Source organism: Nelumbo lutea, chromosome 6 (genome assembly GCF_056320005.1).
Source record: "Nelumbo lutea isolate HS-2025 chromosome 6, American lotus-T2T, whole genome shotgun sequence".
In the NCBI taxonomy this organism is placed as follows: Eukaryota; Viridiplantae; Streptophyta; class Magnoliopsida; order Proteales; family Nelumbonaceae; genus Nelumbo; species Nelumbo lutea.
The window spans coordinates 5,642,674-5,660,371 of NC_142689.1; the positions used below are offsets into that span (position 1 = coordinate 5,642,674).

The 17,698-nt window shown below is 36.2% G+C and overlaps 2 protein-coding genes and 2 non-coding genes across 9 annotated transcripts; 3 read left to right on the forward strand and 1 right to left on the reverse strand.

Moving 5' to 3' along the window:
* Positions 1-716: 716 nt before the first annotated feature.
* On the forward strand, positions 717-3,618 carry LOC148847011 (large ribosomal subunit protein eL28y-like). The gene is made up of 4 exons (XM_088949358.1): positions 717-756; positions 969-1,121; positions 1,225-1,388; positions 3,223-3,618. The coding sequence occupies exons 2-4, from the start codon at positions 974-976 to the stop codon at positions 3,361-3,363; spliced, it is 453 nt and encodes a 150-aa protein (XP_088805484.1). The 5' UTR covers positions 717-756; positions 969-973; the 3' UTR covers positions 3,364-3,618.
* LOC148847012 (small nucleolar RNA R24) lies at positions 1,855-1,946 on the forward strand. The gene has a single exon (XR_016101653.1). It is a non-coding gene; the product is annotated as a small nucleolar RNA R24 (small nucleolar RNA).
* Positions 2,516-2,605, forward strand: LOC148847013 (small nucleolar RNA R24). Its single transcript, XR_016101654.1, has one exon. It is a non-coding gene; the product is annotated as a small nucleolar RNA R24 (small nucleolar RNA).
* Positions 3,619-7,883: 4,265 nt separating the features above from the next.
* On the reverse strand, positions 7,884-16,038 carry LOC148847014 (uncharacterized). 6 transcript variants are annotated; one of them, XM_088949357.1, is made up of 7 exons: positions 15,770-15,943; positions 15,482-15,610; positions 11,941-13,026; positions 11,008-11,820; positions 10,794-10,912; positions 8,497-8,561; positions 7,884-8,336 (listed from the first exon to the last, which is right to left on the reverse strand). In XM_088949357.1, the coding sequence occupies exons 3-6, from the start codon at positions 12,758-12,760 to the stop codon at positions 8,535-8,537; spliced, it is 1,779 nt and encodes a 592-aa protein (XP_088805483.1). In that variant the 5' UTR covers positions 12,761-13,026; positions 15,482-15,610; positions 15,770-15,943; the 3' UTR covers positions 7,884-8,336; positions 8,497-8,534. The 6 variants fall into 6 exon arrangements, 3 of the variants coding, with proteins under 3 accessions (XP_088805483.1, XP_088805481.1, XP_088805480.1); XM_088949355.1 differs by having other exon boundaries at positions 7,884-8,561; XM_088949354.1 differs by lacking the exons at positions 7,884-8,336; positions 8,497-8,561 and adding an exon at positions 10,189-10,687 and having other exon boundaries at positions 15,770-16,038.
* Positions 16,039-17,698: the final 1,660 nt, after the last annotated feature.

The following is a 17,698-nucleotide window of genomic DNA, read 5'->3' on the forward strand; positions in this document are numbered from 1 at the left end:
ATGATTAGGGCTAACTGAGTGAAGTGGTTCAGTTGGTATGCTATCTGCTTTGTTTTAGTATAGATGAAAAAGAATATGACTTGAGGGTATAAATGGATCGGTTTTAATTTAACCCGGATTTATATATACATAGACAAGATCTTATTACTGATCTTATCAGGTTTGATCCAAGGTACGACAGATGTTCCAAATGTCTGATAATCAAATTTGCTCTGTCATCAAATCATCCCTATAAGAATATACCTCACAATGTCCCATAACACGTCTTCGCCGTATATTAAAAACACTTCCCAATGATAATACTAGAAATGATGTCGGAGATTTATGAAACTTCAAAATCCCCTCACCCCTACTAGTGAGGGCTTCGTTTGAAAACATGGCCATAGCAAACCCTTTTTCTTCATATTTGTTTGGAACTTTGGATGGGCTTAGGTCAGATCGGCTTTCATAATCCTGGTCCCGATTTTAGGCTCAGGAAACTAGGTCCCACGGAAGTCGTATGCCTTACAAATCCGTTTCACACTACGTGAAAAACACCGAGTGTGGGACCCACCTTTGAGTTGCTAAAAGTGTTCGAGATTCGTGGCGTAGAGTGCACTTTCGAGGCATACAGGAAATAATCCTTCGTGCACTTAGCATTGCTCTTTAGGGTTTTGAGATTTGAGATGCATAATAATAACATAACTATAAAAGTCGTCTGGGTGCCTAGGGTTCTTGTTCTGGAAGGTCTCCCTCCCTCTATTTTCTCTCTGTGCGGTACGTAATCCTACGTTTCTTGCTTGATTCTCTCTTAAGTGTTGATTCGATTTGATCTTTCGGAATATGATATCGATATTTTAATTTCATGGTTTTTTTTTTCCGATCGGAACTGTTTTGATCGCTAGGCTTATCTTTTGTTATGGTCTTCATTTTTTCTGTTTAACTGATAGCTCGCAGAGATTTAATGGCGTTCGTTCAATGTTGTGCAGGTGAAATGGCTACTGTTCCAGGGCCTTTGATTTGGGAGATCGTGAAGAGGAACAACTCCTTCCTCGTGAAGGAGTTCGGGAACGGAACTGCAAGCGTGCAGTTCAGCAAGGAAAGTAACAATCTCTACAACCTGAACTCCTACAAGCACTCAGGTAGTGAGATCCATCCTCTGGTTTCACACCATTTCTGCTCATCGTTTATACTTGAGCGTTCCTGTGTTAATCTCATCTCTAAACTTCTGGATTGAAATTATAGGTTTAGCAAACAAGAAGACGGTTACGATTCAACCTGGAGGAAAAGATCTTTCTGTGGTGCTTGCCACTACGAAGACGAAGAGGCAGAACCAGCCTGCAAGCTTGCTCCACAAATCGGTCATGAAGAAGGAGTTCCGTCGGATGGCCAAGGCTGTTGCTAACCAGGTACTGGAGAGAATCGTCATTTCTAATTGTTTATGGTGCACTTGATAATAGAGGTGAAATAGGAATGCCACTTGGGCCTCTAACTAATACAACGAGAGTCTTTTGAAATCGTTATGTTTTCTTGGTCGTTACTTACAGCTACTTTGGTTGCATCTGGTTGTTGGCAGACATTTCATTTAATCACTGATACTAGTATCAAATTGCCAAAGTATTAATTCAGAAGTGACTGAAAATATATTCTCGAAAGCTAGTTCTTTCGAAATTTATTTTGTTGTAGCTATTTTTCTTCTACTTGTTGAAGATTTTCTTTTTCATGTTTCTTTCTTTTTGAAATTATAATTTTTTTGGTCAACTACTACTTAGATGTATTCATATAGAACAAGTGAAACTTATTTTATACAGAAAACATAGTGCCTTTTCTTTCTCAAATCTCCTTGTATTCCCTGTAAAATTAGTTGGAGTTTTTTATGCGGTGATGAAGAGCTAACATGTAAGAAGAACCCCTGCATGCAGGAGTCTTCAATGAAATCTACCTGTTACCCTTGGCTTCTGAGCTTATGTCTGTCAGCCCTAGGATATTTTGTTATTTTGGTTTCTTATGGGTTATGGTCACTGAGGCAATGTTTGGTAATGTTCCAACAGAATGGCAACATCCCACTGGCGTGTTACCAATTAGCCCCTATTTTATTGGATGCGTTTTGGTTTAAAATTATGCCTACTGCCTATGTATGATTGGAGTTGGTCGGTTCGCTACACAATCAGGTTTTCAAAAGATGAGATGGGAAATGTGAATGTATTGGATATGCGATTACCTTCTAAATACATTTTCTTGTTGCTATTTTTATTCTATTTGCTTGTGTAGCCGATTTTTTTGCAGTGATGAGTTGCTAACATGAAAGGAGATTTTTGCTAGGGAACCCTTTTATGAATTTACTAGTTACTTTTGGCTACTTGACTCTTTTTGAAGTTTTGAAATTTGTCCTTTTGCATGTTTTTTTTTTCTTTTTGAATTTATAAATTTCTGGTCAAGCGATGTTATGTAACTGAAAATGCAACAGCATAGATAACCTGTTGCCTTTTCTTTCCCAATTCTCCTTGTATTCTTTGAGAAATGAATTGGGGCTTTTTATGCAGTGATGAAGAGCTTAACATGTAAGAACCCCTGCATGCAGGTGGTTTCTATGAAATCTACTTGTTACGCTTGGCTTCTGAGCTATCTCTGTCAACCTAGGATATTTTGTTATATTGGTTTCTTGTGGGTTAAGGTCACTGGTGCAGTATTTGCGAGTTCAGATCTGCGCCCCACAATGCCCCACAGCACATCCCGACCTTGTTTTGGGAATATCTCTCGATGATAAATACAGAGATGATGAGAGATCATGGGGAGATGTTCCCAATAGAAGGTTGGAATGTGCTTGTGGGGCGCAGATGTGAACTCAGTGTGTTTCGTAATCGTCCAGCATAATGGCTACATCACAGTGGAGCATTACCAGGTGTCCTCTAATTTAATGGATAGAAATTTTGATGCATAGACTGGCTTGTATAGGTAATTGGGTATATATATATATATATATATATATATTTGTATCATAGTTGGGACAAGGCCAGGCATGGGTGATGATGATGATTGTCAATACACAGCATACTACATACATGGATCCTGAACTCGAAGTGTTTTTCAACCCTCTGCTTTGTAATATCTGACCCGTCTGTCTTTTCACCATGTTATTTCCATTCACTTTTGTACTAGAAAAACCTCATTCTAGCTCATGTTTGAACTGTTGGTGTTGAGAAAGATGCTTACTTTCTATTCTTCAACTGTTGATGATTGCAGGTCGCAGATAACTACTACAGGTCGGATCTGAAGAATGCAGCCCTTGCAAGGCTTAGCGCTGTACACAGGAGTCTCAAGGTTGCCAAGTCCGGTGTCAAGAAGAGGAACAGGCAGGCAGTGAAGGTCCGTGGCAGGAAGTGAGATAACGACTAGTCTGTTATTTTTCCCGTTTCCGTCACTTTTTATTTTTTTTTGTTTTAGTTAAAGGGGGGGACAATATCTTTGGTTTAGCTATATGAGTTTAGAAGAGCCTAGTTTGTCGTCTGAAGCGTGACAAGGTCTTGTTATTGTTAGCCAAAGTTTTGCTATGGGCCTTTTATTTGAATTTGTTAAATACCATTATTATGATTTATGGGCGAGCTCACAATATATCTAAAGCTGATGGCGTTTCCGAAAGTTTTGAAAGAGTTGTAAGCGTATCGGATTCGAGTCGAACATCGAATGGGGCAATAATTTGATTCCAATTTGACCAATTAATTATTTTTGATAATTAATATATATAAGGAATATTTTATTTATATGAACTTATTATATATAAATTGTATAAAATGTTTAAATATTTTATATTTGATTGACTAATTGAATATCCTTGACACCCCTACTTATAACTAAACCATTGTTAATCATTCACAATGAAGATTTTGCTTTTCCTCCACAGGGTTTGGGCCGCACCCACCTCACAAATTAGCCTTGCATTCGAAACATCTCTAGTATTTAAAGGAAGATGTTCCGAGTTCATGGCTGTAGACCTGTAGTTTTGTGAAGTTGGCACGAGGACCAATTTTTTGATGATTAAAACTGGATTCCATTTATATGAGATGATCATGGAGTCCATATGTCTGGGGAAAGATAAGCTGCACTTGGTACATTTGGCGTCTCAATGGTGGAAAAGCTGAGAAAGCTACAAATCAAATGGGATCAGGATCTGTTGTATGGGTAAGATTACTCCTCTCCACTCATGAAATCAAGATAAATTTTGGTGTCTCAATGGTGGAAGGCAGGTGTACATATGGATGCAAAGATGGGCCAAGGAGTATAAATATAAGTATGTACAGTACATATATATATATATATAAAATACGAGATTTTGCACTCTACATATTTATATTTTTATTTCTTCCAAACTGTGCTTTAATAATCATTATTAAAGTTCTCCAAGACACAAGTAGAGCCAATGTGGAAATATCAGCAATTGAACGGAAATTTTAAGTCCATTGCCAATAACTTCCCTCTAGGAATCACCTACAGAGAAGTGAGCTGCTCTGCTCTTTAGCTGGGATGTCATGGGTCACATTGACTTCCCTGATGATCTTAAACTTGGAGCTTTTCTGGATATTTCTGTGATTTATCTCTCATGTGGTTATCTTGTGTTTTTTTTTAGATTCAGGTTTTCTGTTTTTATTTCTCCCCACTTATAAAAAAAGGGCAAATTTCTTAAAATATCTTTATGATTTAGCTAATTGATTAACTCTACCCTTGCTGGTTATATATTATCTTAAATTATCCCTCCTGTTTATAACATCATCATAAAGTGCTAATAGAAAGAAACAAAATATCGAATTTGCTTTACACTATCCCTCAAATTTTCAAAATAAAACCCAAGTTATGAAAAATTTGCCCTCCCCTCTTCCCTTTCATCTTCCCTTCACTATTTTGACCTCACCTCTTAAAAATACATCCATCAGTAAATTGGTAAAAGACAAAATGACAAGAAAACAAAGAGAAACAAGAAGAGAGGAAAGCGCAAGTTCCAAAGTTGATTCAATTTCATCTAAGGTAGGGAACTTGATTTCTCCCTTATGAGGCTGCATAAAGTTTCAGACGACTGGGAAGTCTATGGTGAAACCCAACTCAAACGCATAATCGATGTCCCAGTCTGAACTATGTCCTTTGCCAAGCTTATCAATGTGCTGGCACCTGAAGCAGCACATCTAGCATTGTTTTTTGGTTCGCTGCTAGCGACCCTGTATCCAGCATCGTCCCTGATGCTATCACTCTGAACAACACCCCGACCACCCCGCCACCACAAATCGAGCATATCATTCAGCATTTACCACTTAGATTTTTTCTCGATGTAACCAACATCAGCAAGCTCCATTTTTTTTTGCAAATTGACAATGACTGAAATAACTACGAGGAGGAAACCCCCCAACCTTCGCAGCAAATGGACTCCCGTTGGGATTTGACGAGGTTGGTCTGAAAATGCCTTAAATGCAGCAGAGTAAGAATCGAATGCCAATGCCAAGAAATTGGTATTCAATTGCAATTGTGGTATCAGATGAACCCAACTCTATAGCCCTAACTGTGGTAATGCATAAGAATTCTTCCATCCTCGTACAAAATCCAGAACCTAAATCTCATGAACCTGAAGGTTTAAAGTCTTAGTGATCAAGTCTGTTTTTGTTCAAAAGCTTTTGGAGAAACACCCCTCTCAAATCGATTTGAGCATCCGGGCTGTCTACCTCTCTCTAGACAAGATCATGAAACCAATAAGAGAGAGAGAGGGAGAGAAAGAGAGATGAACCTGCTTCAAACGTTCAGCCCAAAACCCTTCTTCACTATCTTCAGTGCCTTAAACATTAATCCTACTTCTCATTCCTTTTTCTCCCCACCAAACCATGATGTTGATCCTGGTCCTAGCTGGAACTGCTTATTCTTTGCCTCTTATTGAAACCCAATTTTATCTAAAAGCCTCTCCCTCCCTTCACAATTTCAGCAGCTTCTGAATTAATCTAGAACCTTAACTCAAATCATGACACTATTTTTAAGCCTAAAACGAAAAGTCATAGCCTGAAAAGAAAAGTTTCGAAAGAAGTTGAAAATTCCAGCAAGTCTTTTTAACGATTATCCCTTGGAAATCAAGACGAGGCCGAAGAGTATGAGAAAGGAAGGGAGGTTTTAGACAATGATTAAAAAAAATACAAGAGTATGGAAATCAAGACGAGGCCTAAAATATAAGAAGAGTATTTTAGGAATTTAAAAAAAAAATACCAACCACATGATGTTACATGTAAGTGGAGTGTGAAAGAAAATTAACAGCAAGGGAGAATAGGGATACTTTAAGACTATATAAACAATAAAAGTAGAACTAACTAATTAACAAAACCTTTAAAAATTTGCCAGAAAAAATCTGGATTCTATTTGAGGTTTTAATCAATCGATGGCTACAAACGGCCGTGTAAAATGTTATCGAGGGTCCCTGTCAAATTTAACCATTTATTTCTCTTTTATTGCAAGCCAAAGTTTGAATCCATTTCTCTAGATTAAAAGACAATATGCCCACCATATCATGCTTCAGCTAGTTATCAACTTTATCATGATTATGTTTTTTTCATAGGCATTTGACAAGATTATGTGGACATTAAATTTTAATTTTCAGACATTTTTCTCTTCTTAGATCATGTCCAAAAAAAAAAAAAATGATTATTAGAATTTATATGTTTATGAATATTAAGAATTATACTAGTTTGCATTAAACAAAAGACTGACAAAACAGCATTCATGTAGCCGATCTCATATATCTGGGATAAAACTTGAATTATGATGATGATGAATTACTAGGAATTAAAATACACATTTATTATTCTACAACTTTAACATGTTTCAAGTGTATTTTGGTAGTTCATATGAGACTTGGATTAGTGTTATTGATGTTTCAAGTGTATCGATGCATATACCAAAATTTCCATTGAATTTATGTGTCTCTTAAAATTGTTTTTCCCCGTACTTTGAACCTTGGTCGAGGTCCTATTCTCACAAAGTCTAATTTGTCCTGCGTGAACCAAAATCCTTGAGATAGCTATCGGCAGACATCTATTAGAAGAAACCTGATGCATTTACTGAAGAAAAATTCTGGTGTTCAGTGGAGAGAACTCACTAAAATTATCAGCAGTATTACTTCGAGAATTTGCCAGGTATAGGGGCTACTGATTAAACAAGGGGTGGTAACCCATCACCCAAACCCCCCCCCCCCCACCCTCTCATCTCTGATGAAAAAGTGGGATTCAATCCTAGGTCTCCACTACAACCAACAGGAGGCTTTGCAAGTTGATTTTAATGCATTTAACCTCCAAGCTAGATCCATTCAATTGGAGTCCAGATTTTCAGAACATGTTATATAGACATTAAGGGTCAAAGGTATCAGAACGCAAATAATATGGGAAAGACAATTCTAAGGGACATGTCACAATGTGATTTAGATGCACATTGATACCATGGAAAAATTAAGATATACATGCGTAAGTTAGGAAAACTCGAATAACTCCCAAAAAATATATATATTTTAGCACAAAATGTAAGTTTTAGATGACAATAAATAAGCTATACACATAGGAAAGACATGAATAGCATGTGAAGTGTAAACTATGGGAACACACTTGGTAAATGTTGAGATTCAAAATAGAAAATTAATAATTAATTTTTAACATTTATTGGTAAACATCCACTAAGAATAGAAAATTTCTAAACAGTTGAGATTCAAAATACATGTTACTATGACAAGTAATTGGAGCATGGCATAATGATGGATTATGTCTTTTTTCACTTACAAGACTCCATGTTTTAGTTCTAGCTATTACTCACAAACATGGTAGGAGTCATGGAGGTATGGAGTTTAGACCAACTTGGAAATTCTAAATGTTTCAAGCTTGTAGGAGTAGCAATTTAGAATTTAAACAACTCATACCTATAAATATTAAGTCAAATTTACATTAATAAGACTTCAAATATACAATCCAAAAATGAAGAACTCACCTGTCACCTCCAACTATCGTTAAATCCAAAAAAATGGATAGCAGGAGAGTTTTTTATTAGAAACAACAAGAACAATAGAACGGACAAAGAGGGGTACCTACAGCATCCGACTTCCCAATCCCCAACTTTTCTTCAGTATAAATAGCAAGCCCATCCTCTGTTCTCTTTCTTGGTCGAGATGGAGGATCAACAAAGCCCATCCTTTTTAGAAACTTTACCCTCCTTCTTTTTTCTTTAGGTTAGAAGTAACATCTTCTGTTGGTTTCTCAGCATGTTCCTTCAATATTCTTCCTTGTTTTCTTGTTGGAGAAGACCTCATCAATCTCATGTCCAAGCTTTTACCTTGCAGGTTTTAGATTTTCCTGTTTCAACACAAGTTCATCCTCTTTCATTGGAAGTCACTTTTTAGTTGAATTCTGAGATTTCTCGGTTGAGCCTATTTTGGGCATGGATGAAGTCAACAACTGCTTATCTAACTGTTTATCATAATGTGATATAGGTAAAGCAGAAAAAAGATAAGACCAGAAATTTGATGCTTCAGCAGCCGGATCCTCCCAACTTTATTTCTGCTGTATGGAACCATATATCTGAAAATGAAATTTAGCGAGTCAAATTTGCAACTAAGAGCACAAACAAGATTTTCCATTTTCACATACCATATCACTTTTTGTCAAGCCACCCATTTTTTCTTTTCTTTTTTTTAATAGAGTGGGAAAAAACACAAGTGCATAACAACTAAGTGTACCTTTTGCTTTGTTTTATCAGTTCAAGTGTACCTTTTTTTGATGAATTGTTTCAGTAATCTGTTTTTGTAGCTATGTCCGACACTTTCATCATTGATAAACCCTGTTGTAATATAAAGAGATGTTACAAGGTTAAGGGTGTTAACACATAATGAGTTTTGAGGGCATTTGCTATGGTTATTTTCTTAAAGTTTAAAGATTTGAGAATAGGCGTCTTCTCATACATATGGTACATGTATGTCCCCCATGGTGCAGAGCTTTGGTGTACAGGGTGTAATCTTTCTAGACATACAAAAACTTAAATACTACAATACCTTAGTTGTGAGAGAGAGAGAGAGAAACCTGAATACATCTCACTCTTTTTACAAACTTGTGCTCAAGTCAAAACCAGTAATAATCTACTGTTTGGTATCAGATGGGTTCGGGGAGATGGAAACAGCAGATATCAACACCAAAGCCAGGCATTTATGTTTTGCTTTTTTTTTTTTTTTTTGCTTCTTGCATTAAGAAATAAGCTAAGGGTTCCTACAGATATCCTCGTTACCTAAGGAGTTAAATCTAGTTTCTGCTGGTCTTTGGATCTACTTATGGTTTCTTTTATCTACTTGTGAAATCCATTGATGCACTTGAGCACTTGGAATTCTGATTCAAGCAATAGGAAAGAGGTAGATTTAGAGATCAGACTGGAAGCTGGGGAGTTTTATTCCCGTCATTTAGGATGAACTACAGAATCCAAAAAAGAGGAAGACACCCAGAGAGTAACAGAATCCAAAATAGTACAGGGACTTTTTGTTGATTGTCAAATGAGACAATGGAGTAGGGACTAGGGAAGGCTAATTTTGTTGAGAGCCATCCTGAATTTCAAATTACCATCCTGGGCTCAGACTGAATTCATTCTGAGGGGCCAGACATAGGGGTGCAACTTGGATTTGGCCTTGGCCAATCCAGACCCAATCAAATCCAGGAGGAAAAGGTATTGGGTTAGGTTGGCTTGCATTGCGAACCTGATGTATTACACTAGTAATGCATATGATTTTTATGTATCACAAATATTGTCACATGATTTTTATGTATTATTTTCATATTTAATGTGTGCTTGCATGACTATGATAGTTTGTATGTTTTCTTGCATATCTTATGTTAATTTAGTAGATAAGGTTCCAACCAAAACACAACCTAACCAACCATTAGATTGGGGTACAGTTAGGCTTTTAACACATAAGGTTGGGCTAGGATTAACCTCAACCGCAGCCAACTTGGCCTTAGATGCACACCTAGCTAGATATTTGCTCTAAAATTGTGGACCTGCTGGCTGAAAGTGAAAACACTCCAAGCCAAACTAGTAATTTAAAAGTGCAAGGGCCTAAATGTACCTGAGGCACAAGGCTCAAGGTGAGGCGTGTGCCTTTTTTTGAAGCAGGTGCATTTTTTAAAAAAAATAAAGTACATAATTGAAAAAAAAAACAGATATATGTGAACTTTAAAATAAATTAAATTAAGCAAAAGGCGAATATGTTAATATAAAAAAACGATAGACATGAGCATCAGTACAGTCCAAGAGTACAAATTACAAAATATAAACTATAATAAGCAGTTGTGTATCTATTGTTGAAGTCTCATTCATCATTTTCTTCATCTTCACTTGAAAATTCAATTTCATTTTCATAATCATCTGATCTGTAGTCATCAATATTCTCTTCTTCCAACTCTTCAACTCCAGAAGAAAGTGCACCATCTCCATCTCCTTGTGTCAATGAATCATTATCAAACACCAAATCATTTTTTGCCCCACCACCATCACATGCCATCTCTCCCAATAACCATTCATTGTTCTCATCTAAATCTTTTAAAGAAATGGGATCAATAATACTATGTGAGTTGAAACTTTCTTTGAGCATTTGGTTAAACCTAATGAACACCAAGTCATTTAATCGCTTTTGATCCAATTGGTTTCTTTTTCTGGTATGAATCTGTTAACTCAAAATAGTATAGGATTATCAGAAGCACAGAATTTAAGTGTAAACATAAGATTAAATATTAAAAAAAGACAAGCATAGTAGTTTTATTTTGACATACATGCTCAAACACACTCCAATTTCGCTCATAACCAGATGCACTACATGTTAAACTTAGAATTTTGACAGCAATTTTCTGTAAATTTGGAGTTGAAGCACCAAATGTAATCCACCAATCAGCTGAAAAAATATAAATAATAACCAAATTAGTAAATTGACTAAATAAAAATATGAACGATTAGTTATTATAATATTAAGTAAATGTTATTACTCACCTGGTTCTTTTTTCTTCCTCTGACAAATGGCCATATTAAAACCAAAAATGCCCTCTGCATTCTTATATTTAGATAATTCATCAATGATTAAGCTTGCCTTGTCCCTGTCTTTTTCAAGCATTTGGATTACTTTATAAAGCCCACTTACAATCTCTTCGTCCGTATCAATTTTCTCTGTATTATCATAATAAAATTGTGGATTCAAATAGAAACCAGCTGCATGCAATGGTTGGTGAAGTTGGCACTCCCACCTCTTATCAATAATCTCAAAAATGCTTTCATATTTTTCCTTGTTACCACCAAATGCATTAGCAATGGTCTCCTTTGCCCTATCCATAGCCTCATAAATATGACCCATAGATGGCTTATTTTCACGATCTACCAAACGTAAGACGTGAATAAGAGGATTACACACCTTAATTATAGAGATGATATTATTCCAAAATGAGGGCATCATGACTGTCTCCCTTACCATTCTACCTTTCACTTCTTTTACCCATTTGCTATCACTCCATTCCTTTGAATTGAATAAATCCCACAAGTTCTTCTTTTGTTCATATATACATTGCAATGTAAGAAAAGAGGTAGCAAAACGAGTTTTTGCTGGTCTAAGCAATTCCTTTTGGCTTGTAAACTTCCTCATTAGGTTCAGTAAGCCAGGGTGGTTATAAATGTACCCCGTCAATGCTATTGCCTTCTCAATTGTTCTCTTCACAACGGGTAGCTTCCCAATGTCTTCTAATATCAAGTTTAGACAATTGGTAGCACACAGAGTCCACATTAGATGAGGATACTTCACCATCAAAAACTTCCCTAATAATACAACATAACAATTTAAAAAACAAGAACTCAATAACTATTGCCAAACATGTGAAATGCTGAAGGAAAGTTATTGAAAATGAATAAAAATAGTAATTAAGTTATAAAACATACTAGCCAAAACATAATTTGGCGCATTATTTGTAACAACTTGAAGTACATTCTTCTCCCCAATTTTTTGAACCATCTTATCAAGTAAAGTAAACAATTTCTCAGCCCTCTTTACATCACTTGAAGCATCAATGTTTTCTACGAACATAGTCCCAGCACGACTATGAACCAAAAAATTTATGAGGGCCCTATCTTCCCTATCAGTCCACCCGTCAAGGATAAGAGAACAACCCCACCTTTCCCACGTCTCCTTATGATGTTGTAGCAATGTCATAGTGTAATCCACCTCCTTTTTTAAAAAAGGAACCCGCAATTCATGGTAACTTGGGATCTTTAATCCTGGTCCATATTGCCCAATTGCTTCTACCATGGCTTCAAAACTTTTCAAGCAAATGGTATTTAAAGGAATACCGGTTTGGTAAAACCATCTAGCAATACGTATAGAGACTAGCTCTCTCCATTCTTTATTATGTGTATCATTGATGGTGTTTTTCTTTATTCTTTTTTTTTTAACTCTTCTCATATCCACGACCTGTTCTGGGCTAGGTGTGGTAAAAAATCCATCCAAAAGACCCTTTTGTCGTTTTATGGTTAGTCTGGAACATGATCCACTAGAGACAAAAGGACTAGAACCTACTATTGGATTTGCATTTCCATTACCACTACCAGTAGGTGTACATACATATTTTCCATGCTTACCGCCACCAAGGCCTTGAACCTCCTCACCTAACTCATCTTCATCTTTAATTACATTTTCATAGTCATTATTGTCCTCTTCTTGCATTCCAACCATGTCATCTTTCTTGGATTTTTTTCTTTGCATGTATGTTAAAACCTCTTCTCTAACATCTTTGGGTCACTTGTTACATTTTTTAGCATTTCTCCTACCACCAACAATGTGCTCCTTTGCCCTAAATATCCCTCCATTTGTCACTTTTTCACAAAATTTACAAGTGACAGATTTGGTGTTCTTGGGATCTTGCAAATAACAATACTTCCAAGCTGGATATTTTCTATTGCTCTTCTGAGTATTGCCATCCATCTCTAGACTCAACTTGATAAAGAAGCCTAACTTAACTCTTTGAAGGTCTATAAGAAAATAAAAACTAAATTAGTTATCAATCTAAATTAAAAATAGAAATATGCAATTGTTTATTGTCATTTAATAAGAAATTGCACTAGCATGTTCAAATCAGAAATTTAAAATAGATTTATGAGTTGCAACCATCAATAATCAAATCCGAATAAAATAATTAAATAATTCAAAAATAAAACGAGTTATCTAATTATCCAAAACCAATATCAAATCCAAATGCCAAATCAAGACTGTCAAGTAGAAAATTCAATTCCAAAATCCCAAATCCAACTTCTAGCATTGTTTTGGTGTAAAAACAAAGGGAAGATAGATGGAAATTAAAAAGGAGAATGGGGCAAAGCCATTGTTTTGGCGTTAAAATCAGTGGGTAAATAAAGAAAAGAAAAGGACACATACACACTTTTAGAATTTGGATTGAATCAATTCAGCCACTGCATTGCTAGTATCTTCTTCACACTCAGGCTTGCCAGCCTCAAGCTTACTTCTCTTTCTCACTTGGTCTATCACTTTATTTAGTGCTCTAAGCCTCTAACTACCTTTACCAGGCCATATATCAAAAACTTTAGGCAAAACAGCTTTAATACATCATGAATAACGTATACAAAACTTAAAATTTGAATACATAATACAGCATTATTAAGACACTCGCGTTGGTCACCTAGCACCCTGCCCGAGGCAAACACCTAGTTGCTGACTGCTGAGACAAGTGCTTTATCTAATTCCCTGTGCCTTGACACAAGCAAGGCATGCTGCTTGAAAAGCACCTCGCTTCTGACCTTAGGCGCGCCTTTTAAATCACTAAGCCCAACAAGTGCAAGTCCAAAAGATAGAGTTTACATATTACTGTCATTGATCTAGATCCTTTAGATAAGACATATGTTGGGCATGATTGTGAAGTAGATCTCAAACTGATGAGAAAAAGTTCCTCTCGTGTGAAGAAAACTTGCCAAATCTCCACCATTTAAAGAAACAGTTCAGAAGGCATTGTATGCATGATAGACATAAGCTTTTATATATATATATATATGCTACTTCTAAATTATAATACTTAATAATGATAATATATAAAAATAACTACAAAATATTTACATTAATTACCTCCATCATAGTTGTTGAAGAAAAGAAGTAAAAGAGAAGAATGTTACAGAATTAGAAAAAGGAAAAGTATCGCTTAATAAAGTTCCAAGTTTGTCATTAAACAACTATACTATCGTTTCTCAATCACTCCAAGATCAACAAAGCCACATAGATCAAATTAAAGGAAATTTATTAAAGAAACTAAAAGGGAGAGCTCAAAAATGCTAAGAACTAAAAGTGACAAAGGGTTGACTTCCAGTTTTATCATGGATTTCTGGATTTTTCTTAATCAGACAATCAGTCTGATTTCTGAAATTGAAAATATTATAGAACCTGAATTATAGATCAAGTGGACGTAAACATTTAATTATGTTCTCTCTCCATCTATAGGCCAAAATTGAAAAGGGGAAGTATGCAGAGCAAATTATTCAAAGGAGTTAAGAAACTGTAGACTTCCTTAGTGGAGAAAATACACAATTCAACAATCTCTTGCATAGGAAAAAGATTAATATTTAGAAGGAAATAATAAGATTGGACATGAATTAAAGAAAAGATGATCTACTTGACACAAACAAACCATTCTTGGTTTCCATCTAAAGAAAATACATGAAATTTACCACAATATATGTAAATCCAAATCAAGTTGCTCAAAAAAATGCAAAATAAAATTTTGAATTTCAAGTAAGAGATATATTTAAAAAGCACAAGCAAAAACAATGGGCTTATTTTTTTAACACACAATTGATAGCAAAAGCATTCTGGTTTTGACCATACATCCAACAGCTTCATTATATCCAAAAAACCTTAGATAAAATTGAAAAAAGGACATACAGCTTTACCACACATGATAAATTTCACTAATTGATTATTCTTCTTTTCTCTAAATCGAACTAAGTCCACGTTAAAGATAAATAGACAGTTAATTAACTAGGAATTTTATTATTTCTGTTAGAATTCAACCTAATTCGAAATCTGGAGTTACATCATGCAACATTAAAGCAGTCTTTATGCATTTGAAGAAAATAAAGTTAAAAAAAAAAGAACCAAGTTCAGACAGAAACAAATGGTAATGAGAAGATAGAAAGAAAGAAACGTCTAAACGTGAAAAACAAATTAAAAAAAAAAAAAAAAAAGTAACAGAGAAATGTCAAATGAATTGAGGATAAGGAGTAACCTTCCACCGGGTACATTAGGAAGGAACCCTGCAGATATCTCACAATCCCTTTCCATAAATACCCATCACTAATTTCCATTAAGCTTTGTCCATAAATTATACAAAAAAATATTAAAATATAAAAATAAAAACAGTAGAAAGCCTAGAAATAACAACTGAGACAATCGTCCATAAGGTGATACTGGGTTATTGTTCACCTTTTTTCCGATAAAGAAGAAATCTGGAATCGCTCGTTAAGTATTAATTTTGGTCCTTCCTCTTCATCTCTTTCCTTCAGGAACGATCTTCTTCCTCTCTTCGTCTTCCACGTCCCTTTTCCAATTAACCTAAAATCAGAAGGAAACGATTACAAGAGCTATTAAGCATTAACCAACGGCGGGCAATCAAAATTTAAAAGCAAGCAGATTTTTCTATTGTTTTCCTTCACGCAGATAGTGAGGAGGACGAGAGCAAGCAAATAGAGAGAATGGGGGGAAAGAGTTAACCTGCTTCACGTAGAAAATGCTTCTGTGAGCGTGAGTAGTAATGCATATAGAATACCGAAGAAGCAGGGTTAGGATCTTCGCGAGGCCGAGAGACGGGGACAAGAAGGGTTTATGCCTATTGCCTGGTAGCAAAAGAAACAATAAAAAGGTTTTAGGCCTTCCCGCTCTTTTCCTCTGCTGTTGCTTCATAATACATACATGATTATCCAATCAGATTCCTCCACCTGTCATAACTGCAACCGACAATTCATTTGGTTGGTTCTTTTTGGGATTTAAATTACATATAAATACCTGTAATTTGGGTGATGCCTAAACTTTTAAATTTAATGAAATTATATATCTAAGTCCATTAATTGTATTTAGGATAAATTATAAAGACCTCCCTTCTACTATAAGTAAGATCAGTGATAAAGTCCCTCCTTGTACTTTTTTTTGCAATAAAGACCCCTTGAACTTTGACCGTTAGACAATGACTTACATTCTACTTGTTAACTCTGAAAAAGATTCTCATTTAAACGTTTAAAATTTTTTAAATGCACAAACTACCCTTACCTCAAGCACTCTCTATTTGTTTGCTTTCTTGCTATACTAAGAGTCATGAGAATTTGGGGTGGAAGTAATTGAGGTTATTTTGCAGGGAATGGATGCAAAAGAGGTCGTAAAAGCTTGTATCATTCAAGATGAACAACAAGAGCGAGGGAAGCACGAGAAGGGAAAGGAAGGAAGCAACTCATTTTCCTCTGCCACGCCATTGTATGCGTCGTCTCCGACGTTGGAGAGTAGGGAGGTGAACTGGTCCATGGACCCTTCAGCACAACAGAAGCGGTGCCACTACCACAAGGCCAACGGGGTTGCAACGGAGTGGGAAACGGTGGCGATGGGGCGACGTTGAACATTGAAAAAGAAATCCAACTGATGTTTCTCTTCACTCAACTTTATCCATCGCCATCGACAAAGGGGAGCTGTCCAAACCCGCACAGCTGATGTTTGGACGACGTTGAAAAAGAAATCCAACTGATGTTTCCACCCATAAATAGTTTGACAGGGAGAGTGGGAAACGACATAGGGGCGACGTTGAAAAATAAATCCAACGCCTTCCTCCACCAGCTTCCGCACATGGGCGACGACTTAACCTGCTCTCCCTCCTTATGCCCATTATAGCAGCAGTATTGGGGCACGCCGCCGCTGCTGGGTTCATGCTTGTGCTTAGCTACGACTACGTCTTGATGAGGAAGGATGAGGGGTCCTCTACATGAGCGAGCTCAACATTGGGCATACCCTTTCCGACTACTTCATGGCGTTGTTGAGAGAAAAGATTTAATCGCGATGGCTCGGCGCAACGTGGTTCTGCATGCTGCGAAGATGAAGGCCGAGGAGGCGATCAAAATGGGATCATAGACTCGACACACGATAGCGTGGTGGAAATTGTAGATGCCGCATTGCACATGGGTGAGAAGTTGGCCTTGGCCGCTAGGAAGTGGGATGGTGGGGTTTATGCCAAGATACAGAAGTCGACATTTTTGGAACTCTGTAGAGTGCTTAAATATGTTTTGAGAGAAAAAAAGGTAAGAAAAAGAAAATAAAAAAAATTAGTGAAATATTCTAGTAATTTAATGTTTTTCATCATCTGACTTAACGCTCAAGGGGGTCTTTATCTAATGGCTAAAGTTTAGGGGGTCTTTGTTGCAAAAAAAAAAAGCACATAGGGACTTTGTCACTAACCCCATAGTACAAGGGGGGTCTTTGTAATTTACCCTTGTATTTATATTAGAATTTGGTTTATTGGTTCACCTCGGTGAAAGAAGAAAAATTAAAACAATCATGAAAAAAAATTATACTCTTTAAATACTCTTAGTATATAAGGGTGTCATGATCCAATGGGCTTTAGGGCAACAAACCCTGAACTTGAAGAATGATAAAGAATCAAAG